The sequence below is a fragment of the Hippoglossus stenolepis genome, chromosome 14 (assembly GCF_022539355.2).
Source record: "Hippoglossus stenolepis isolate QCI-W04-F060 chromosome 14, HSTE1.2, whole genome shotgun sequence".
In the NCBI taxonomy this organism is placed as follows: domain Eukaryota; kingdom Metazoa; phylum Chordata; class Actinopteri; order Pleuronectiformes; family Pleuronectidae; genus Hippoglossus; species Hippoglossus stenolepis.
Genome location: NC_061496.1, coordinates 22,190,757 through 22,215,535, shown reverse-complemented (window position 1 = coordinate 22,215,535; position 24,779 = coordinate 22,190,757). Strand labels below are relative to the sequence as shown.

Here is a 24,779-nt window from a genome sequence, read left to right as displayed (position 1 = left end):
ATGGCAAAGCTTAGCCTAATGCTGCTCCCTCAAAATGACTTTCCCACAGGTCACTCGCCTGTGAAGCTGGTCTCAGTCGGTCAGTCAGTTAAAGCGAGGTTTCCATTGCAGCCTCCCGGCGCAAATTCTGCCCTCGTTGTATCTTTCCAAACCACACCCTCCTCATGTCTGTGTTCTGGGTTTCCTTTTTCCCCTCGTTGTGTTTCCCCCCCTTCACAGTCCATCTATTCTGCTTATTGTGCTCCATGTGAGCGGGGAGTGATGCCAGTAAACTGGTGAAACCAGACTCTGAGGCTCACACAGCCCAGTGTTTACACAGGAAACTGTGTGCAGAAATCCCTCTGTGATTAAGCTGCACAGACACTTATATAACAGTCTGCATATTCTACTGTCCTTTGAGCCAGGTTACAAAGACATTGAACAAATGTGTGAGGTTTATTCTGATGGTGACATTATTCACATACATCTGCATAGACACAAACACACACACACACACACACACACACACACACACACACACACACACACACACACACACACGTATATTCACATGCATTTATTTATTTATAGTGCATCAATCATTTCACTGTTTCCATAACCTCTGCAGCTCTCTCTGTGACCCGAGGCTGGAGTGGCGTACAGACACGTACCCTCTGACCTCTCAGTCTATCACACACTGAATAACAAGCTAATGAATGAGCAGCTGCACAAAACACAGGACGTGCTTCTGTTGTTCAGAGCTGGTTTATGTGGAGAGGGTCGATGGTGGCAAACACCATGCAGTGGGAGGATTGTCCCTTTGTCAGAGTGTAAGACCCAGGCTGTGGTTGTCTTTGGTCCCAGGACTCTGACCTACTGTCAATCTTACTGCATCCATCAGGTCCGTCCATGAGCACTGCTTTCATGACATCTGGAAATGTATTTGAACAGAGAGGCCTTTTATTGAGGTCTTTATCTCTGACTCTTGTTTTAAAAGGGTGCAGCAACATTATTTACATAGGTATAGGTCATGCTAAAAATGGCTAAAGACACACAGGGAAGTGATTGTTAAAACCACCATGAGTAATATGATGAGGAAAATGACAGGATGTGTCTGAGTCACCAGAGCAGGTGAATGATTGATCCATCACATTGGCACATTTGTATTTTTTTTATTTGTAATGATTAAACAGAACGTCCAGAGCATGTCCCAGTGTTCAGTAATATTCACTGTTCAGTTTGAGACATAGATTTAATCATGTCAACTTTTTGCTTTCTACCACTGAGCAAATTTCCACATTTGCTTAGTTTTTGTTCACAAATAGTCAATAATTATTGCTTGATTTATGTTTTTATATTTATAGTTTGGAAATGCTGCTGGCACCGTTTCAGTTTGATAACTCTGGTGTTATGTAATAGTCTGGACAAATGGAGATGTTTGGAAATGTGTTGACACTCACAAACACGTAATACACCTGGTGTAGCTTTGAAATTACATAACATCTAGAGCCCAGAGGCAGCGTGATGCGCACTTTATTGTATGATGGATATTCAGGAACAAAAAGCTCAATGAATTGTGTTGGTTTGGCAGGGAAACAGCCTGATGAAAGATTCATATCCATTGCTATTCTTTTCTTGTTGTTCTTGGCTTTAGACCTGTGGAAAGATAAATTCACCCTTGCACCGCTCATCCTGTCGGGCCACAGAAAAAACACTTTAGTTTCACCTTTTTTGAATGCAGCCATGTTCCCATAAGCCCCCGGGCTTGTGTTGACAGAGCTGACCGTGCAGAGGCTGCTCACATTACTCGTTCCCTTGTTCTGACTTCAAGGTTTTTCATCAGCCTCCACCTTGTGGTCAACACTACCCTAACTTCCAGTAAAGCCAGGGACTCATTCTCTTTCTCAGACTCCCAACAAGAGTTCCCGCCCCTCTGGAGGTGCCTGTGAGACGGGAGCGCAGGCTGAACAAAAGCAGGAGGTCAAAGGACACACATTTCCATTTGTGAGTCTAATAGGCCAGGTGTACCTGCAGGGTACGGAAAACCCAGAGTGCTTTTTCGGGAGGGACCAGCCCAGACACGCCCCCTTCCTCCTCTGTAGAGGGTGGGCGTTACCATGTGAGTGTGTGTGTGAGCACTTCAAAGGTCTAGCGTTAGCGAAAGCAGAGACCCAGGCCAAGCTCAGTGGGAGAGCCATTACAGCCCAATAGGAGTCAGCTGTGACCTCAAACAGCGTTAAATGATGTGATATGAGAGGGTGTGCTGCAGCCTCCCATATCTATAGCAAATCACAGCTGTAAAATGAGCTCCATGCTGATTTAAGGGCCACAAGATTTTTTAAAGCTTCTTTCTTGTGCATTTCTGCCTCATTAGGTTGTGACAGTAGAGAGAGAGAGGAAATGATGAAGAGGGGTGGGGGTGATATACAGCAAAGGGCCTGAGCTGGATTCAAAATCCAACCGCTGTGACTGGTGCTGATATAGAATATGTGCTCTACCACAAAATGTGAAGTGTGGTTAGGAAAATAGGCAGTTACTCCTATTTTTTTTTTTTTAACTCTGTCAAGGAGGTAATGTTTTCTCCACAGCCTGTTTGTGTGTTGGTTTGTCGGCAGGTTGACGCAAAACTAGTAAAGATATTTCCATGAAACTTGCTGGAAGATTAAATTTGTGCTTTTTTGTGGTTTTTTTAGTTCAGGGGACTGAACTAAAATTTGGCGCCCTAGGCATTTGCCTAGGGCGCAAAATGCCAAGAGGGCACCACAAGAGGCTGATTTATCATGACGTGATACATACTTTAACCAATGCAGTAACGTCACACCATCGTCCTCTAACCCCGGGGACACAACGGAGGCAGAAGCACCGCAAAGCGCCTCGAAAAGCATGTTAATCAATCGGGCTGTTCGCACCGGCAGCGAAGCACCGGGAAGCACCGGGAAGCTGAGGGGGGGTGGCTCCCCCTGCTGTGGCTCGGTGTGTTTCTGAATAATCGCTTTAATTAGCAGACACCTCTTACGAGAAACAAGTCTCACAAGTTTCTTACAGGAAAACTGAATATTAGTTTTCAATAAAAACAGCTCTAAAAATAGTCCAGGAACTGAAAGCTATTTTGTCTGAGACACACCTTGGATTCGTTCCATGCGGAACCTGAACACAGCTAAGGGTGGGGGAGTGAAATGATCCTGTAAAGTGACACACTGAGTTCCATGGAGGAGCATAAGTGACAAGGAAATGGTAATAAATCATTTCCATGGAAGAGCACAAGTGACAAGGAACTGGTAATAAATCATTTCATCAATTCATTAATTAATACAAAATTGAGAAAAACACATGCATTAATGCATTTATTTACAAATTAATTCAAGAATCAATAAATGAATAGACTATGTTACAAAGTTGATCATTTTTAGATTCCATATTTTAATGGGCAATGAGAAAGAATTATAAAAATAACCGTGACACTTGTTCACAGTGATGTCTCATCTGTGGATCATACATGTACACATATAGTTAACCCGTACATATGTTTGTTTTCTCTCATGTGTAGACTATTTTTTTATTCATCTAAAAAGAAATAAAATCCCATAGGAACTGATTTGGTGCAATAGAATAATTATTATTCCCCGTTTTGTTGATGGAGGTCGATAGAGGCTTTGCAGGGATCCATGTTAGAGCCTTCAGTCAAACTACCTGTTCCTTTTAGATGTAGTAAAGTAAAGTTATTGTTAAAAAATATTACTTTTTTACCAGTATTTGATGCCCTGTTAAAGAGTCTTGAGGCTTCACTTTAACCTCCTAATACCCACACACTGATCAAAGATGAGACATTAGAGAGCACACGGTTTTATTTCGTGTAACAGCAACTTTTCAAACATATTTCAAGGCAACTTGGGAACATCGCTAAAAGGTTTATTGGAATAAAGGTTCGACATTTGTAAACAGGAAGTAGATTCGTGAAGCAGCACAGTGGTGGTATGGGAGGACGTCGTCTCTGTCATGCCGGTTAAGCAGGTTAAGCTTAAAGTAGGTATTAGTTATTAGCATTATATTTATACCCCAAGTGAAACTCAGCTGGTGGTCATTTCCCCCCGAACCGGCGCGGAGAAATGCGCTTCCTGTGTGAACAGCCAGGCGGCTGCTCGCACGAGAATTGCACATCATTAATGTTTATTTTTGTCGACATGAATAGCTATCAGCTGTCAGTACAGCAGATTTCCGACTCTTTTTATATTTTTTATTAGATATTTGTATTGTTTTTTATAGCCTACATCCAGTATCCAGTAGTTAAAATATTTTTTTGTTAACTTGTTTTATTAACTAATGAATGTAACCTCTGGATCGAAGGTTGGAATTTGCACTTGGTGTGTGTGTGTGTGTGTGTGTGTGTGTGTGTGTGTGTGTGTGTGTGTGTGTGTGTGTGTGTGTGTGTGTGTTTGTTTGTGTGCATGTGTATGTGTGTGTGTGTCGCCTAGGGCTCCAACATTGCCAGGGCCGGCCCTGCTGAGTGCCCTTCTAGTTTAACGCAATGTATTTATTCTGTTATTCATAAGACAAAACAGCTTCTGTCTTCTGTCCAAGTTTTTATTATAAGCAGTGGATTTTATGAATTAACTTAAATAATGAGAGGATAGGTTAGGTTTATAGTTTAATTTACAAATATCTTTGTCCAGCGTTTCCTGAAAGTTAAAAGGTCAAGTGGAGTGAATGAGTATCCAGTGAGCTGATGTGAGTTGGCCTCCCGGTCAGTGTGCAGACCTAATAATGAGGTGTTTAGAGGTCAAGAGGTAAAAGGTGGCTGAATGTGGGGCCACGACCCCTGCCGACCCCGCTGAGTGTGCACATAAAACCCAGAAAAATGAAATAGGGCCTCTGTTAGCTGGGAGTGGCTCTCATTCACTGTCGTTGTCATGCTGCGACTTTCCTTTTCATTGCTCAGTGAGTGCAAGTCAAAGAGCAGGTCGGGTTGTGTGGATTGGACGGGGGAACCAAACACGTAGAGAGATTGTTCAGAAGAGAAGTTTTGTGATTTGAGATAAGTACAGATGTGTTTACCGTCAATTCCAGAGGATTTCCTGGTTCACGCTCTGATTGTAAATCAAGATGTAATTACAGTTAACCATTAATTATTGAGGAAACTCCCACTTTTCCTCTTTGAGATGTTCAGAGTGCCTTATGATTAATCGCATTGCATAAGAGCAAGAACTCGACTCTCCCTGAATGTGTGGCAACTGATTCTGACTGCTTTATATTTGTTCATCTGCTTTTAATCACACTTCTATCAGCTCTATGAAGAAATGTATCATTAGAGTAAAAGTGATTTACATTGTAGGGTCGGATTTCAGAATTGTGGTTAGTGCACATACTAAAAATGCATATATTTTCTTGCAGACATTTTCTTGCAGTCAACTGTTGTAAAATAGCAATATATGATGTATTGGTCGCCTGAGGGCAGTGAGATGAGCGGTAGAATATGATGTAGATTCACCTTGTAAAGTTGGTAGAGCAAATGTGTTAGCTAATGACCCCATTTACACAACCAGAGCTGCTTTCAGACATGCACTGATGTTTTCCTGAAAATGTCCAGAGGGGCTGGCACATGATGTCCGCGTCATTTGCTCCACACGCTTTCTTGAATCTTACCTGCTAGCCCTCCTTGTAAAATATCGGTTCCAACACGTGACATACGCAAAACTAGACGAATCCACATATCTGAAAAAAAGATGCCATGCATGTAGAAGACGCATACAAAGATGTCATCTTGGAAAGACAAGGAGATCCGAGAGGGCCAACCATCTTTGATGAGCTGTCAACAAAAATAATGTGCTTTCCACAACAGAATTTATACATATTGTCCTGCCTCCTCGCCTGAATGTGTAGGAAATGTCCTGTTTTTGTGAACGTGTCTGACACTGACAATCTCCTACTGTGTTCTTCATACATTAAAACTCCAGAAAATGTCTGGACCCAAATTTCCAGGCATTTTCGGGAGTTAATGTCTGAAAACAGCTCAGTAGATGCAGAGTGCATTAGTAATAAGGTGGAGTTGTGGGTCTGAACACATGGCAAATGCAAGTCTGATATTTGTTCTCTGTTTTACCCCTGAGGAAAGTATGCTAACTGCTCTGATATGTTCACCAGCCAGTTGCTAACGTTGTCTGTCTAACATGTGTTGCAGGGCAGAGACAGCATGTGATGCATTTATCAGAGCTAGTGAAAAAAAACTAACTCTCAGTCAATGAGAACATTTGAGCCATTTTCAGACATAAACTCAGGAGAATGTCAATCAGGTCCGGAGTTTGTTTTTCACACATGACCAATGCAGCAGGGGATTCGCCTTAAATCGTTTTCAGACATAACCTGCGGGTAAAATCTGAGAAATGGCTACGGAGTATACCCGCAGTTTTCCTCTCACACATGAACAAAACAGCGGGAGGTTCTCTGCACAGACGTGTTCACAACAGCAACAAATCCTTTGCATTATTCAGGCAAGAGGTTGAATAGACAGAGGCAGGAAGTGACGTATTTAGTCTGCTGCAGAGATCACTGAAAGCAGCTTTAGAGTAACTCCTTTCAAATTGCACATAATCAGTAGTTTAATGTTTATATAATAATATTCACAAGTGTCACTTAAAAAATATATGAGCATTTCATGTGCCAGTAATTTTTATTTTACTTGTTGAAATATTAAACACTTGAATTTTTCTTCCTTGTTGGCTCAGATACATGGCCCAGTTCAATATGAACAGCAGTGTGTTATGGAGCTCTTAACAAAATTGCCTGGTCATTACTGTGCCATAAAACATGCCACATACTCTCATGAACATTCCGCATGCTGTAAAATCTTTACAAAGGAAATGTTTCTGAGGATGTCAGCCATCGTAACACATCCACCTCCTCTCCCCCCGAAAAAATCTGCTCTCCCCTCAGAGTAAGAGATCCTCTTTCTGGCATCGAGCCTTTCCCTCGACATGGACCACTCTGGAAGTTTTTCAAAGTGGAAAGTTTTTCAAGTCACCGCAGCCCGCTGTTGGACTTTGTAGTGGTAATATGAAGCAGCTGAGAAAACAGGCATCAGTAGTGCACCGCTTCTCCTCCGCGGCTCTGAACACTCGGTGATCTCAGGATGTCAGTGTCAGGAAACGTCCCCGTGTGCAGCCTCCTGGTTTTAGATATGATCCAAAATCATTCTTTGTCAGTGCGATTTGTGTGTGTTTAGGAAATGACCAAACATTTGAAATCTTACTGCTTTGTCGGGTAGTGTGTCACGGGAGGGATGCTTTGAGCTTCTAGTCATATGGGTTTGATTTTTAGTTTTTTATTAATTCCAACTGTTTATATAGTATGTTGGTGCATCAGCACGTTAAGGTTCAGATCTTGCACTGACTGTCTTTAGGGGAACACACGGCCCTCCTGTCTCACTATTTGCCATCAGCAGTGTTGTGCTTGCTGTGAGGCGATGCATCTCTCACAATTGAAACTCTGTGATATCTGGTGGGATTTCCCCGCTCCTTCTTTATTTCCACCCTCACTGTACGTCCTGGCACACGAGCAGACAGACAGTTTGTCGGTGCAGACGCTGATCCAACATCTGAGCGTAGAGGGACGTCTCATTGAGCACAGCTATGATTTAATTTCACCACCAGACGAGATTTCGTGTGTGGGCTTGCATCAGTGCCAGCGTGTGCTGACGCCCTGACCTCAAGTCAGGAAATACAAGCAGGCTTTAGAGCACTGCAATTAAACAAGAACAATGTCACACACCTGCATTACTTTAACACCAGTGGTGATGTCATAGTCATGTTAAGAAAATAACTATAGTGATTTAAAGAGTGAATTAAACAGAATGAAATTGTCGCAGTTTATTAGACTATAAATATAATCATGAGTCATGAGTTTCTCATTTCTCAGTCAGATATGTAAGTGACTGGTGTTGAGTGATAGTAAAGCTCCTCAGGAAGTGAAGCGGAGGTTTGATTACAGTGTAGCAGCCGTTGGCTGTGGTACCTGCAGGCAGCCGAGAGCAGCATGAGGCTGCAACAATGGCTCCTTCAGCCCCCCTGTAGGCCCCCTGGTTCCCAGCATCACATTCCAAGAAGAGGTCACGGGGCCCACCTGCAATCCCACATCAAAGCTCCAGGTGAGGTGAGCGAGAGCCCATTTAAATAGGTGTGGTGGGATAAACACACAGAGGAAGAGAGGAGAAGTGTCCTGTTTTTTTAGACGTGGGTAAACCTGCAAAAACAAGACGATTTAGTCCTTTCCGATTGCCAGTAGAGTTTTCCTTTCTGTTTCCCCCCCAGTGTGTCATGTTCGACATCAAGAACGCATGTACGCTGTCTGCCAAATTAGTGAGTTCACCCAGAGGCAATAAGTCATTAGACCCAGGAGTGAATGCAGTTTCTATCCATTCCAATTGCAGATAAAAGCCAGATGTTAGCAGGTGTTAGTGGGTTTTTTGACCAATAGAAAAGGGGCTGTAGTTATGATTGGCCTTTGCATGTGAAGTATATTTATGCATTATGTCATAGACTGAATTTTTCTAATCTCCAAGAGAAAAACTAGAAATCCCCTTGTCGTTTGAAGAGAAAAGTATTTCTGCTGGGCTGGCCCTGCCCCTGCTCACTCACACACATCATACACGGACAGTGAAGCAGAGAGGAAAGAGGAGAGGAGGTAAACGAGCTGGTATATGTCGAACAGTGGTGACAAAAAGTGTGAATACAGGGTTTCATGACGGACCGACGTTGTAAAACGATTAGGGGTAAAGGCCAATTTAATACTACATCTCTGTAAATTAACTGTGAAAAACACATCTGCAAAGGTCAGGATATTTTGGATTTTAACTTCTTGCATTGATCAAACCCTGGATCCTATATTTCCCATAATGCATCTTAACATCATTCTTCATCAGACAACACCTTTTTCTTTGCTGAGCTCTCCAAAGACACAGAGGACATTATACAACCGATTTGACTAACAGGGTCAGACTTCTGTTGTTGAATAAAAATCAGTGTAAAATCAGTGGACTGCCTCTTTAACCTGCATGAAAATTAACTTCCACATCCATGATGCCCTGCAGGACCTGTAGGAACTTTTTTGTTCTCTCTGGTCCTTTAAACTGTCAAAAAGCTCGAGCCTGAATCTCATCCTTCAGTCTCCTTGATGTCTGGAGCTGGTGAAGAGAAAACTCTTTCATGTATCACTCAGGGACCATGTTATCTTTCTCTCTTCTAGAAATACATGAACAAAAATCACAGTAGTTTCTCTGGTAAAACATGTTCATGAGATTCTTTCCAGTTGTCTTTGCGTCAGTAGGACGCCTCAACAGGGCACCAGGCTTCAGTCTCATCTCCTCATTGAACATGAAGAGTCTCGAGCCCCACCTGCTGCAGCGGGTCAACAGCAGCAGTGATCTGCTGGGAGGATGTGGACTCAGAGCGGATTACGGGGGAGACGGGTATTATTCTGTGCCTACTGGCACTGGGACTCGACTCATTGTGTTTCACTAATCAGACCTCAGAGGCACTTTCTCCAGCGGTGGAACAGCCGCATTGTTTTCATGGCCAGACTTTCTTCACTGACAGATTTCACTTTGGAGCTGTAGATTACTGCCAACAGGACCGAGGTGAATTCTGAAATTTGATTAGTATCTGTTTTGATGTTGTTTCTCTAATTGATTCGGGTGAGTGTCATTTATTTTGTTGTTGCTCTGCAGTGTGTGCTTTAGATGTTTGGAGCTTCAACTTTGAATGATTTGAATGAGGCTGCTTTGTTTACTACCTCGTCTTGTTTAATGTGCGGTTCAAGAGACTGAATCACAGTGACACGTTGGTACTTGAATTGATTCATATTTGACTAAAAGTAAAACAAACGCTGTGCGCATCCTTTGGCATTCCTCTACCCTCCATGATCCTCCTCCATTGTAGGTTAAGCGGTCAGTGTTGTTTCAGCGGTTTGGATTAACACTCAGACTCTCCTGTAGCAGACCATAAACAGATTAGTTGAGCCCAAGTCAGGGCCTGGCTGCACCATCTGTACCCAGCTCTGGGTGGGGAAGGGGACATGGGGGAGGAGTGTGAGCAGATGTTCTAGTGGAGCTGTAGGTCAGTGTGACAGTGCAGCTGAGGGACTTTAACGTAAAGACATGAGGGGACGTAGGGGCAGTGTAGGCGGCCGAAGGGAGAGAAGCTGACTGATTTAAAGTCTCGCTGATCCCTCAGAGTTCAAACGACGCCATTCTGTCATGGCTCTAGGATGCTGTCTCATATCCACATCCCGAGGTACTGTATAATTTACAGAGGCTTTAATTGAGCTGCATGTGCCTCCCATCTCTCTCTGCTCTTCATGCACTTATTCGCAACTTCAGCGGTTAGATGAACATGCCCGCACTTTGTTTGAGCGTTGTCACAAGATGTAAGAGATGATGAGATGAAAGGGTTCAGCTTCTCCTCCGCGGGTTTCGAAGGCATTTGGTTGAAAGTTTTGCTTGGTTGGTTTAACCTGTGTTGTAGAGTGTGAAAAGAATCAAACTGTGGAGAAGGCCTGCATGCATTGAAACAAATCTGTTGCTACACTTTAGCAGGAAACTTTTTTGGCTTTAATAAAAACCCTTTCAGAGCCAAAGCTTTGATTTGTGTACCTGACAATAATCGTTTTGTGCTAAAGTTCCCACACACAGTTGATTCAGCATGGTTTCATCTTACCTGTCTCCCTGTTGCATGAAGTCCAGAATGAAATGTTCATATCTAAGTGTGACCTAATGACTGACGTCTGTGGCGAAGCTTTCCCAGACCACGAGCAAATTGTAGGTGTGTGAGAGTGTGAGTGTGGGTGTCAGGGGGTTTGGCTTGGCTCCTGTCTGGGCCAATATCGAGTAAATTACAAGGCAGAGACAGTCTGAAGATGCAAGCTTTCATCCACCTCCTCCTCCTGGCCTGCAGGGCTGCTGGCAGGGCTGAGAGCGGTGAGGTTATTGGGGGATGATCCTGCTGCAGATGAAGAGGAGGAGGAGGGGGAGGAGGAGGAGAGATTGATAGGCTGTGTCGGGGGATGCAGATAATAAGATTCCTCGCCAGTAGAGTTCTCGGGATGATTCATGGTAAAATAAGGGATGAAGAAGGTGAATAGACACATCCCTCAAAAGAAAAGTTCCAGACGACCAGAATGTTTTTCCCAAATCTCTTGTTTTTCTTCTCACCTGAAGCCATGTGGCTCATTTGTCTCAGCGCAGCCACATTGCAGATCACACGGCCCGGCTGTGAAAGAAAGAGAAAGCTGCCGAGAGTTCAATGAGATGACTGAGGGCCGATGTGTTTTCTTTGGCCTCATTTGGAGCGAACAGCTGACCACTGCTCTTCCATTAAAGGGTTTCCCCATATGGACTTCTGTGTCCATGAAAACATCTTTAAAGGGCCTTTGTGCATGAATGCTTTGTTGCACAATCACAGACTTATGCCACTAAAAGTCAGAGATTTCACTGAGCAAGGTGAAAGGAAGTACTGATGTGGTTTTTTTGGCCGGAGGGAAGCTAAGAACCGGCCAAAGAAAAAGAGGAGTGGAGCCGGGCACAGAAAGGAGAGCACAGTCTGTGTCCCAGTTGTTGTTGTCAGATGTGTTTTTAGTTTGGAGACCTTGAGGGTGTCTCAGCAGGGCCAACAGTTCATATCTCAGCAGGGAGGCAGGGAGGGGCGAGTCTGACAAACACTGTCCCGGGGATCACATCACCACTCACTCACTAAGTTTTCACCACAATACACAACAGATATGAAATCATAATCAATTTGTCGTACTCTCTCAGATATGAAATATTGTGGGGGCTGATGGCCACAAACTATATCTGATACACATATCGACTGATGATGAATTAAAGATAACACCCCAATAAATGAAATAAACAGATGTAGATGCTTCCATACAGGACATAAGGGCTTACTGGTGTGAATGATACACTATGACATCCACAGTCACCACATCTCAACCCAACTGAGCTCCTGGTTGTTGTTTTTTTTAATATTGTTGTTTTTGCATGGTAGGAATACAAGCTGATATAGGGAGACAAAGAGAACTAGAGAAACAAGGCCCAGCAGTCCCCTTATGAAACCACATTTAAATTCACTAGATCCATATTTTTATTCGGATCTGCACCAAATTGCACAATCTCATAAATATCAGTCCCCTAAACATGCTGACATTTTTTGGGGAGAAATCACTGAAAATGTTGACTCGCAATGTTAAAGAAAGTGAAAAAATGATGATGCCCTACCCCTCCACAAAATGTAATTAATATCGACTGAGTAGTTTTTGCATAATCCTGTTGACAAACAAACACATAACGTCCTTGGTGGAGATACAAAAATAGATTAATTAAAATTACACACACACCCCAAAAAACACAGCATAGTTGGAATCATAATCCACGATCAGCTGCCACCAGGATCCACGATCATAATTGTAGCGTATTGGGGGAATTTTGCTTATTTTGAAAGGTGCATAAGAACATTGATACCAGACTCATATGTATTAATGATGAAGCTGACTGCCTGAAGCAAGGCAAATGAATGATGTACCAGCACCTCTTAAGCTCGCTGACAAGAAAAGCAGGGCTACTCCCCAAATGTTGATCTGCTCCTTGATGAGTTCACCCCCAAAATCTACGTTTTCAGGTCAGCGGGGTCACAGCAGAGAGCCTTCAGATCACTCTGGGGTGTTTTATGGGAAACGTCAAATTGAACAAATGGCCTCATGGGGATTGCATGCATGTTCCCTGGAAAAGGACCAGTCAGAGAACGCACAGAAGGTGTGCTGCTAAACAAATCACCATGCAGCACGTGCAGCAGACTGAGCTTCTCTTCCTCACCTTTTGGTAGCTGCGATCAACAGATGAACTGTGTCTTTTCTGAGTGAAAGAGAATGAAGGTAGCTCCTGGCCGGACTACAAAGCAAACTTTGGAGCGAGTTCAGCCAAATCTGCCTCTCAGCATACAGTACATCTGGGGGGCAGTTCAGATAGACTGTGCGTCAGAAAAGCTGCCAGGTCATTCACAATCCTACAAAAGTCAGCCAGGTATGAGAAGACTGGCAGATGTGTTTGTCGGCTAAAATGTGGGCTCAACAGTTTCTAAGAATATTCCTGAGACTCTCCTACACATGTGTAAAACGCTCTTTCACACCTAAGTCTGAATCTTTTATGTAGTTAATTATCTGAATGTCTGACTGTTGGACTGATGTTGCTGTATTACATCAGATTTTGTGACTTTGATCCATCTCTTGGACTTTTAGTTCATGGATACAAGAGTAAAGTTCAGTTTGGGAGAGACAAAGGAAGCGTGATATTTTCAGGGCGAGGGGAGGACAAACACTAATGCCGTTTTCAGACATGAGCTCCGGAATGTGTCCGCACAATTGGGTCTGGACTTTTTCCGCTTTGCCTTTCACAAATGCAGCAGGAGATTTTCCACTCAGCCATGTTCACAACTACACAGAAATCTCGGTAGTTTTCAGGTGAGGGGTGGTTCAACATGCAGAGACGGGATGTAACGTATTATTTCTGCGATGGATATCACGTGTTTTTGTTTACATCACATCGACAGTGGAATCGGCCCTTATCGCAAAAGGCTCTCTTGACATCATTGCTTTTTCATCCTGAGATATTTGTTTTCTTGTTGTTTTTGGGGGTTTTCTGCGTCTGTCGTGTGTTAGAAATGTTATCATACCCCCACACACACACACACACACACACACACACACACTCACTCGTGGTGAATACTCTGCAGAATTTCCTGCTGGGCGTTACATCGGTGTGTGTGTCACATGCTCATTCGGACATTCTCTGGAGTTTTTGCAAGCAACACCCAAACAAACAAGCTACAGCATAAAAACAGCTCCTTTTAAACTCAAACCTTTCCTCCTCTTCCAGCCTCTGTGTGAATCATGTGTAACCTGAGAGCTGAGCGTCTCTCCCTCTGCGTAACCTAAGGAGGTGTGGGGGGGAGCAGTGACATTAGTACAGGCACTGGTCAATGTTTAGAGGATGAAAGTCACCGTATCAGGTTGCATTGATACCTTTTGTTTAGCAGCAGGTTCTAGCATTGCATTAGTAAACAGGCTAACACTGGATCTATTGCTTTCTCTTTCGCAGGGCTCAGATCTTAATATGTGGCAGAGCTTTATGAGCTTATTTCAACCCAAAACAGTTTTGAACGTTCAGCCACTCTCACGGCACCACACTGTCGCCATCATGGAAAGCCCATTAGTTCCATTTTTCGGAGTCTGCAGAGTTCACCTTAATGATGTTAACCGGTGTACGACCACAAAAATGCCAGAGTGGAAGCTTTTCTCACCAGTGCCCATGGAGCTCAGCAGGCTGCCCCATGATACGAAAGCATGTTGCTTGTCCATTGTAAACCAGAGGGTGCACATTATTTACTGTAGATCCAGTGACATGTGCCAATCTTTTATTATTAGGAACGATATGTTATTGTTCTTGAGGTGCTAACGTGAGCTGAATGTGCGACTGTTCCCCCCCAGAACAGGAACAGGTTAATTCCATGATATTGGCAGTGAGCTTGAAGTCAACATGTGTTTGCTGTTTTTCTTTTTTTTCTGTTATTTACCGTCTGTCCTGCTCTGTCTCTGTCTGGCAGCGGTGTCGAACCTGGATGTGGAGAGTAAGCTGACGACACATTACCAAGCTCCGTGGCACCAGCAGAGGAACATTTTCCACCACTCCACGCGGCCAGTATGTGTAGAAGAGCTCCACAGGCAAGCCAACCTCAGCCTGTGGGCCCTGCACCGAGGTGAGACCCCCAACACCTCGACACAGAAGAGCTCTGAAGTTTACTCTCTATCATTCACAATCAAGGGCACCTCTACATTTGTAATTCTTAATTCCAGTCAATGACATTTTCTCTTACTTTGTATCTTCTATTATCAAAAAACAACATGTGCTTCCCACCATAAACTCCCACATCTTATCATAGATAGAGTATACTATCATTTTTGTGTTGCTCTGTCCTCTAGTGGACATAGCTTGTATTTGCACCCTGGATGGAAGATGAGTGGTCTTAGATGACACATATCAAATGTGCTTTTGCAGGGGTGGACATAATAATAACAACACCTGTGCAGTCAATCATATGTGGTAATAAGTTTGGTAATAGTTTGTGTGGTTTTTGTGGATTTGCTTTTTATGAGTTTGTCAATTCCCACACATGGACAAATTATAAATTATAATAATACTAACTTTATTTGTAACTTAATAATAATCTATTATAACACTGTTAACTACACATATAATACACTTACTTCTCTACCTACTTCATCTTGAACAATACAAGCTTGACGATTGCAGTATTCATAGCTGACCTATTCTACTTGCTTAGCATTGTATTGTGACCACAAGAGTGTTCGTAAATGTACCATTATACACTTTTTACAAACATATGGTATAAGTGTTTATGTTTGCGGATTGAAATCTTTGTTCAAAGTTTTTGGTTCAAATGTAAAATATCAAGCCTCAAATACATATCATTGTAGGAATCTTTGCCAATTTTCTTTTTTATATACATCAATCAGTCTATAATGGTATTAGAAATTATTGAACTCTCTAATATCGGTATCAGCATCCGCCCCTAAATATCTCTATTGACCAGGCTGTAGTGTCCACCCCTTTCATTTCTGGCCTGGGTTCCCATGTTTTCCCAATCTGAAGGTAAATTTATAGATATTTTCAAGTTTTTCTTGTATTTTTCAAGTCTGTATTAAAACCACAGCCCAAGTTTTTGGTCAGTGTTATTGTCAACAGAGTTATAGGGGTGTCTATGGCTCGGGAGGTAGAGCGGGTCGTACACTAACCAGAGGGCTGGCGGTACAATCCTAGTCTCTCCCATTCTACGTGCCAAAGTGGCCTTGGGCAATATACTAAACCCCAAATTTGCCCCAGATGGAACAAAAAACATTAGACACTGCACTGTAAAGCACTTTGAGTGGTCATCAAGTCTAGAAAAACGCTATATAAATACAGATCTTTTACCATTTAGTTTGAAGACAGATCTTGGAACCAGTTCCAACCAAAGAGCATTGGAAAAGTTACACACGTCATGTTGTCAGAGTTTCACATGATCCTATTGTCGCAGATCACCAGAGCAGACGATCGGGCAACAGGGAGCGGAGAGTCACCATCTCCATCTCAGCCGTGCCCCCGATGCCCAGGATCCCTTCCCCTCACATCATCAAGAGACAAGACAAAAGTGGCACGAATTTACCCACGGTGAGATGCACAAGACATTTTGTGCTTTTTAACAACTTAAAGGAAGTCAGGGAGCTATTTAATTCAATTATATTTCAATATTTTACATTTATTCACCTATAATTCTGTTTTTATTTTTGCTGAACAAGCATTTAACTGTATTCACATGTAAGTGGAGAGAGTATCTTCAGTGTTTTTTAAATGCTCTGTTCCTTTTCTTTTTTTAACTGGGATTTTATTTGATGAGGATGAATGACATTCTTACTATATATGCACAGACGTATATCGTATTGAAGGAAAATTCACATTTCTTCCCCACAATCAGCCACGAGATACAGCTACACAGTTAGCACAAACACAGGTAAAGAAGTGTTTCATGTTGTGTGTGCAGAGCACGGTTGTTAAAGGTTCACATGACAGCTCTGGGTTTTTATTTACTTTTCATCAAACATGCAACATTAGTTGCAAAGGAAGTTTTTTAAAACCCAAATCATCAAAATAATGTCACAGTCCACGTGCTCCTCCTCACAGATTTTGTTGTTGTTTTGTTTTTTGTTGAAGTATTTGTTCATGTCATAAACCTCCATGTTGATTTCTGTCATGTGTTTTTGTTGTCCTTTTTTTATTTTTGCCCTGTAATTCAGTTTGAATCCACCCGCTCCTCCTCCCCTACCGAATGTTGTCACTTCTCTCCCTGGAGCAGAAAGGTATTGGTCCCTCCCTCCCTCGTGGCTCCTTCTAACGCTGTATTTCACAACTCCTCTACCTGTTGTTTTACTCTGTCTAATTTACATAACAAATCTCTTCTTAAATGCATGCCCGCTGAGTATCTACCCAGTTTGTAAAATGGGGGTACAAGTTTGCTGTGAAACTCTAATTGTCCATGGCTACACGTCAGACATTTACATGCCCAGACAGTTGTTGTCGGGGTCCGTGTGACGGTTTGCAGTATGTGCGGAATGTGTGCGAGGGCCACAGTCACAGCCCGGCAGCCTGGGTTTCTCTAATGATAGGGTTGACTTCTCGAAGCTTGTGCCTGTGATTACCCATGATTCCTCTGTGCTGCGGTTTCTGCAGTGCACACATCCCTGAAAAGAGCTGACAGCCTCCTGTTTCTTTCTCCGTGCTCACCAAATATATCATGTTTGATGCCCGCTGTGAGACCGAAATGACGCCGTGGACAGCGCCAAACACTGCCCCTCCTTTTTTCTCTCCTTCTCATGCTGTATGTGTCCACTCTTCCTGCCTGTCCGAGATCGTCTCTTTCTTTCTTTCACTCCATCGTCTCGCTCATCCTTCCCCCTCTCAAACACTCCAAAAAACGCCTTTCTGTCCTTGAAACAAATCAGCTGTAAATGGTCTGCCCTTTGATTTCTCTTTTTTTCTATTAGTTGGGAGAAGTTTCCAAGGAAACTGGTTTCTTTTGTGGCCGGGGTTTTTGTCAGGGTCTCATTGGTCTGCTGGGAACAGAGAGCACAAAGGCTCAAGAACTGGCTTTAAATGGGGGTGGGAGGTTGTCGGGTTGTGGAGGTGGGAACCAGTTGAGCCTGAGAATCATTCCCAGTTTCACATGTGCCTCTCTGTAGGAATCTGAAGGTAAGACTTTAATAGACTTAATTCATTTAGCATGAAGGTAGAAGTTGCAGGGCATCTCCTGTATTTAAGCTGGGGAGCCTGAGGAGGCCCATGGAAAAAAAGGCTGTGGAGTCGTCAGAGGGGAGGACTGTGCAGTGATTGATACTGACGCTCAGAGGAATGCTGCTGTGAAGTATTTCCTCTCAAATATTTTGGGGAAACACACATAGGTGCCAAAGATTGACGAAGCATGAGCTAAGAGTTTCCAAAGCAGCATGTCGTGACTGGAAATGACTCACATTTCTGTCCTTTGTTGTTGAGTAAATGAGACATCGCTCTCACACAAAGCAGAATTAATGTTAAACATGTGTTGTACAGTTTTTACCAAACCTCTTAATAGTCTGATGTGTTTGTAAGCTTGGATGCAGTCAGGTGTAACAGCAGTTTCTGATTTGAACGTGTTTCAATTTCTAAATGTTTGTTTTTCAATTTGCATGAAACCTGATTCTTGTTCTTTTTGTTCTCTCTCTCTAAAGCATGTTTTTTTTATTCTCACTACTTCTGCCCTTCAACATGAAACTCAGCTGATGGAAGGGCATGTTCATTGATTAACCTCTGCTCAGACAGTTAGCAGTCTTTGCTGCAGATTAATGTCAAACTAATCCTTACATCGAGCCTCCAGCCCTTTCCCAGACAAACACTTTTCACAGCACCAGTCAAATCCCTGACTTTAATCACTGCACTCTACACATTTCCCTCTCTGAAGCTGAGTTTGATCTTTATTTTGTTTTTAACTCTGCTGTTCCATTTCTCATGCAATGCCACCTAACCTTCACACCCTAACAATGCAAATATCCATCTGTTGCAGGCTGCGCCCTCTGACCCTGACACTGATGGGGTGGCTCTAGGTCACCGGTCTAAGTTTCCCATCCCTAACATCCCCTCCACCCTGGACAAGCAGACTAACTGGTCAGAAGCCTTGCCGCTGCCCACCCCAGAGGAACGATTGAAAAGCAATTCCCACGTCATCGCCTCATGTGTCATCCCCATTAATGTGACTGGTAAATTGAAAGCACTTTATGTTTTGTGTCTGACGTAGAGTCATCTACAGCTCCTCCGCAGAAATGCTACCTTTTAAACTCTTCTGTCGCTTCTCTTAAAGGAATAGTTTTACATTTTGGGGAACAAATAGCTTAGATGGGAAGATTCATAGCTGTCCCATGTGTGTCTGTTAAAATTCAAAGCTACAGCCAGCTGTTAGCTTAGCAGAAAGAGTGGAAACAGCTAGCCATGTTTTTTTGTCCAAAGTTTTAAAAAGTTTAAAAAACTAAATTATTTTTAATACTTGTTTAATCCATTAAAAAGTTTACAAATTACAAGTTTAATTTTTAATTCACATAGTTAGTATCTGACATTAAACCACAACCAAACTTTTTACATTGGATTTTGTGACCTTCGACATGTTAGCTGTTTCCACCTGCTTCCTTCTTAATGCTATGCTAAATTAAGCTAGTCATCACCTGTCTCTAGTTTTAAGGCACAAAGACACAAGAAAAGCATTAATCTGTCATTGTCTAAATATTGGCAGGAAAATATCTCAACTTAAAATGATGACACTTCTAAACACACTAACACATTAAACCTTATTTATTCCACAGAGTCAACAAACAATATATAGCATGTTGATTATTTAGCATTTGAGGTGCCGGTAGGTGTATGTTTGAACATTCGACACAGCCGAGCCTCTATTAACAGTCTTCATGCTATAAGCTGGTCATGTTCATCATCCATCTCTAATTCAAATAATTATGTAATTCCTATTCACTGTTATTAAATATACACGATACGGATTCTCAGCCACTTTTGGCACCGTGCTATCGCTCCTCATTTAGCTTAATAATTACTATGCAATGCTTATTTTTCCAGCATTACAAAACACATATTAAATACAAATACAAAGATTCTCAAGGAATCTGTAAATTCTGCTCTTAATTAATAAATGTCATCATCATCAGCCTTGATTTTGCTGCAGAGAATCACTGTCAATGTGCAAGTCATGCTTCGAGCCCTGTTCACTGTCGTTCTCATGCTTTGACCCTTTGTGCCTGTGCAAAGAGCAAGTAGCTGCGACATGAATGCTAATGAGCTCTGTCCAATAAGTTGAAAAGATCTGCCTTGTGTTACTTAATCGCGTCCGCATTGACTCAGAGAAGAGTTATACACGGACACGCACTGAGCCAGAGACAGTTTAGGATTAAAAATGCACATTGTAAGCAAAGTCTAGCAATTGCTATGGTGCTGAAAAGCCTGACCTGCCATCACATGACAGTCATTACGTATGGTGAGGGAGAGGCTGGAAGACAAGGAGGAAACACAACACAGACACAGAAACAGGATTTTCTCCTTAGTACACACATCCACATACATTTCTTTTTATTTCTTTAGTTTACATTTAATCTGACAGTTTAGGCGTTACACCAAGAAGGTAAAACTCCTCTTTCTTACTCCAGGCACCAACTTTCTGTCTTAGAGCTCCATCAGGTCGCTGACCTCCACTCCACACTGTGACCGTTGTAGAGTGTCTGATTCAGTTATTTTTTTTCGGAGACAGCGTGAGAGTTAAAGAAGGAATCGCTGCAGTTGCCACTAAACAAAGATTCCTCAGATGTCGTGTCTCCGTTGCAGGGGTTGGCTTTGACAGAGATGCTAGTGTGCGCTGCTCGCTCGTTCACTCCCAGTCTTTGCTTCAGAGAAGGAGGAAGCTGCGGAGACGGAGGACTGTCACTGGCATTCCCAGACAGGTGCAGCAAGATTTGGGTAAGTTACTTCATCCAACTCTGCTTCAGAAACACACCTGATATGTGAAGATTTTGTGATAAAGGTACTGTTGTTGTAATTTACTGTAATGTCAGACATAATGCACGGTTCAGTGTTGAGGGTCTAAATCTCATGTTGTGGCATTGTTTCATTGTAAAGGCAAATGGTGCTATAAGTAATATAAAGTGTTTCAGTACTATTGTGTGTTATTATCTAAGCCACATCATTATATTGTTAAAGAAAATCTGACAGAGCAGCTATATGATGTCAACATAAATATGAAAGACATCAACCAGTGACTGAAGGAATATTTTTAGTCTGTTTAAAGGTATTTTGGGGCATTTCATGCTTTTATTAGACACTTGATAGTCGTGAGATGACAAGAAGTGAGGACAGAGAGAGAATGTCATGTAAAAAAATCTTGTGATTCATGATCAGTGCTTTAAACATTTGAAAAATAAAGATTTTCATGAATAAAAATCAATAAAATGATAAAATCTAAGCCTTAAACTGGAGTTCTTTCCAGAGTTCCGTTGCATTTTCTAATGTTTTTCATCCACTTTGTCTCCCAGACTCTGACGACTCTCCAAGTTCTAGAGAGCGGACAGTGATCGTTCATGTCAGTCCAAACATCACTCCCTCTAATGAGGAGCTGGCCAGCCATTTCAGCACCAGAGACTCAGGTTGCCAAACTGAAGACTTTCTGATCTCAGGAGCCCCATCTCGCAGGAGGATCAGGGCCCAAAGAGTCCAGGGAGTCTCCCTCTCCCTCTCTTACTCTGCAGGCAACATCACCTCCTTGCCCGACAGAGCTGACGCCATGTTCACTGCCTCTGTGGGCGCACGCCTGCGCTCCAGGAGTCTGCCTCGAGACACGAGCAGGATCATGGATAACGGGCAAAATGACAGCTATGATGAGGAGGAGCTTTCCACCTTCGACCCAGAGAACTTCCTGCCTGTACCCGGGAAGTTGCTTCTGAAGGATGAAGAGGAGAGCACAGATGACCAGGCCATTTCTGAACACCAGTTGGGCCTCAAGTACAAGCAGCTCTCTGAGAGTCCAGAGCGCAGCTGGATGGAGAGGACCAGATCCCAGCTGCCCAGGAAGGCGGACATGGGCAGCTGTGAGATCTCCTCTAGTTCAGACACCTTCAGCAGCCCTGTCCATTCCGTCTCTGCTGCAGGGGTGCTGGCAGGCCAGATGGACCATAAGGAGGACCACCAGTCTTCTAGCGGAAACTGGAGCGGGAGCAGCTCCACCTGCCCCTCACAAACCTCAGAGACAATCCAACCTGCAGCCTCTCCACCTCTGACCGGCTCCTCACACTGCGACTCCGAGCTCTCCCTAAACGCCGCCACTCACAACCACGACGACTCGACCGGCTTCATGCTGGACCACTACCAGGGCATCAGGACCCAGCGGACGGGCTCCTTCTCCTCCACAGCGATGGACATATTAGAGGAAGCAGGGGTCAGCACTCCCATCGAGCAGGAGTGGAGTTACCCCCACTCCGAGATTTCGCGCCCACAGGACTTCAGCCCCGAGCCAAACAGAGAAGCAGAGAGCAGCCTAGGCTGCCCAAGCTTCACCAGCATGGCCACCTGCGAGAGCAGCTACTCTGACAAACCACCATCAGAGAAGGCAGACACTGTGTCCCACTACTCTGTGGACACTGAAGGGTACTACACCTCCATGCACTTTGACTGTGGTCTGAAAGGTAGCAAAAGCTTTACTTATAACTATGGCGCCTCTGGCTCCGACTGTGGCCTGTCTGACTTAAGTGGTCACATGTCGCTGGCGAGACGCTGCCTCTCTTTAAGAAAGCCAAAGGCGAAGCCGTCTCCACCGAAGAGGAGTTCATCCTTAAGGAAAATATGCAGTGATGGCAATATCCATGACAAGAAGGAACCAAAGATTACATGTGGGCAGCAACGTCCACTGTCTTCCAAGGAGAGGAGACTGCAGCTAGCTTTGTGCGGCTCTCCGGGTCTTATAGAAAACTCTGCACGGTCCAGAGAGCCCCTTGTGATCTGGGGGGTGGAGGGCTCAATCGATCTACCTGACCTAGGTGTTTTTAGCTCCACAGATACACATTCGTTTAAGGATGAGGGGGTCGTTCAGTCAGACTATGCAGATCTGTGGCTGCTGAATGATTTAAAATCCAGCGATCCTTACCGATCTTTGTCAAACTCAAGCACAGCTACAGGTACGACTGTTATCGAGTGCATGAAGTCGCAGGAGAGCTCAGAGTCACAGACATCCCAGCCTGGCTCCAGAGCCACCACTCCCTCACTGCCGTCAGTCGAGGGTGAGTTTAAGCTGTCCTCTCCAGAGAAGTTAGCAGGCCTGGCCAGCCCATCCAGCGGCTACTCTAGTCAGTCAGAGACCCCCACCTCCTCATTCCCCTCCACCTTCTTTCCCGGGCCACTGTCACCATCCAGTGGTAAGAGGAAGCCCAAAGTCCCTGAAAGGAAGTCTTCCCTTTCTTCCTTGTCCCTGCAGTCGCTGTCCTGCAGGGATGGAGCCACCTCGAAGAGAGACCTGGAGCTGCCTATAATCCCTCCCTCCCACCTCGACCTAAGTGCCCTTCATGGTGTCAACAAGGCCTCGGCTTACAGGACCCAGATTCAAATCCTTCAGCAAAACAAACACAAAGCTGCAGCGTCAGCCAAAGCTGCTGCAGCACCCACTTACTCAGAGGTGTTCAACACCCGCCCCCTGTCCATCACACCCACCGTGCTGCACTCAGTGCAGCTCCGCTCCTTCAATAAAGACACAGAGGAAAGTCACGAGGACAGAACAACTTTCAAACTGAAATGTCCGACAGTGAACTTGAAAAGCACACTTTCCAGTAGTAAATCATTAGAGCTGAAGAGTCCACTGTTATACAGCTCACATCCTCATTACACATCTTCGCAGGAGTTCTCTAAATCAATGTTTAGCTCTAATGAAGAGCTTACATGTGGAGAAGCAGCATGTCAGAGTGAGCTGAGGACCGAGCAGGACAAAGAGTCTTCTCTAGAGAGTGAGACAGCGTGCAGACTGCAGTCAGAGCCGTCAGCAGACGTCTGTGACACAACCACGAGCCAGGAAGCAGAGATGTGCAGAGAGTCGGTAGAAATACCTGCCTGCTCTGCTGACTGCAGCCCGCAGTCAGAGCCCGTATCACAACCGAGAAGTGAGCCCTCTGAAGAGCAGCTGTGTTCAACTCCCTCTGTTCTGCACAGTTCACCCAATGGATCCCACAGTCTTGATGAAGTGTCTGCTACTGACGGTCAATCAGAGTCGATACAAGAGAGTCCAATCAGCAATGAAGATTACAAAGAGGAGGAATGTGACTCATCAGTTGTTTCAGCAGAAAGTGCCTCCCAGGACGGGAAGGACGAGTCCACACCAGAGACAGAGGATTACTTCAGTAAAGGTATTTTATTGGGATCATGCACAGTATGAGTTGTGACATTTATCTTCATGTATAGCAGAGCGTTAAACAAGGAAACCAGTCAGGAGTGCAGATTTATTTGTTTTGTGTTAACAGTTTTTAGCTGTTTTAATTGAACTGTTGATGATTGAGACAAATCTGAGAAGCAATATGATTGACAGGAGAGGAAAAATGTTGTTTAAACTGCCCCATGCTTTACCTTTTTGCATTTCCTGGATAGTTAGGATAGGAAAACAAGAAATTTAAAATTTAAACAAAATACAATGTTGATATGATGGAAAATTGTTTCTCAAAATAAATTTGATATCGGTTAAAATAAGTTTTTTTATATCTAATTTTATATGAAGTATTAAGTGTTTTTTACTTTTTTATAGACTAAACACCCAGAAACAAAAAATAATCCATATTAAGAAATATCTATATTTTGTATATATACTCCTAAGTTTCCTCTTTCTAAAGGGTGAAATGCTGAAATTGGTGTTGCTAAATATACTGTATATGCAGTGTATTGAAATGTTGACTGATTTGTGTTACAGACTCCACACCCAGTGACACTGTAGCGTCCCCGCTGAGTGATGAGTCACGGCCAGAGGACGACAATGTGTTTCTGTCACCCAACAAAACTCGCACCACTGAGGATCTGTTTGCGATGATACACAGGTGAGGATTTTCTGCAGCACCTCCTTTTTGTTTGGGTTTTGTGCGTTCACAGAGATTCTTAA

The 24,779-nt window shown here is 43.5% G+C and overlaps 1 protein-coding gene across 2 annotated transcripts in view; it reads left to right on the top strand.

Moving 5' to 3' along the window:
• Positions 1 to 24,779, top strand: part of nhsa (Nance-Horan syndrome a (congenital cataracts and dental anomalies)) — a 64,821-nt gene that overhangs the window by 36,491 nt on the left and 3,551 nt on the right. The window contains exons 2-8 of one of the 2 annotated variants that reach the window (XM_035176498.2): positions 14,622 to 14,774; positions 16,113 to 16,246; positions 16,870 to 16,932; positions 18,669 to 18,861; positions 20,486 to 20,617; positions 21,190 to 24,039; positions 24,594 to 24,717. In XM_035176498.2, coding sequence (XP_035032389.2) covers positions 14,622 to 14,774; positions 16,113 to 16,246; positions 16,870 to 16,932; positions 18,669 to 18,861; positions 20,486 to 20,617; positions 21,190 to 24,039; positions 24,594 to 24,717 — 3,649 coding nt within the window. The remainder of the gene's footprint in view (positions 1 to 14,621; positions 14,775 to 16,112; positions 16,247 to 16,869; positions 16,933 to 18,668; positions 18,862 to 20,485; positions 20,618 to 21,189; positions 24,040 to 24,593; positions 24,718 to 24,779) is intronic. The other variant, XM_035176499.2, reaches the window with a different exon arrangement.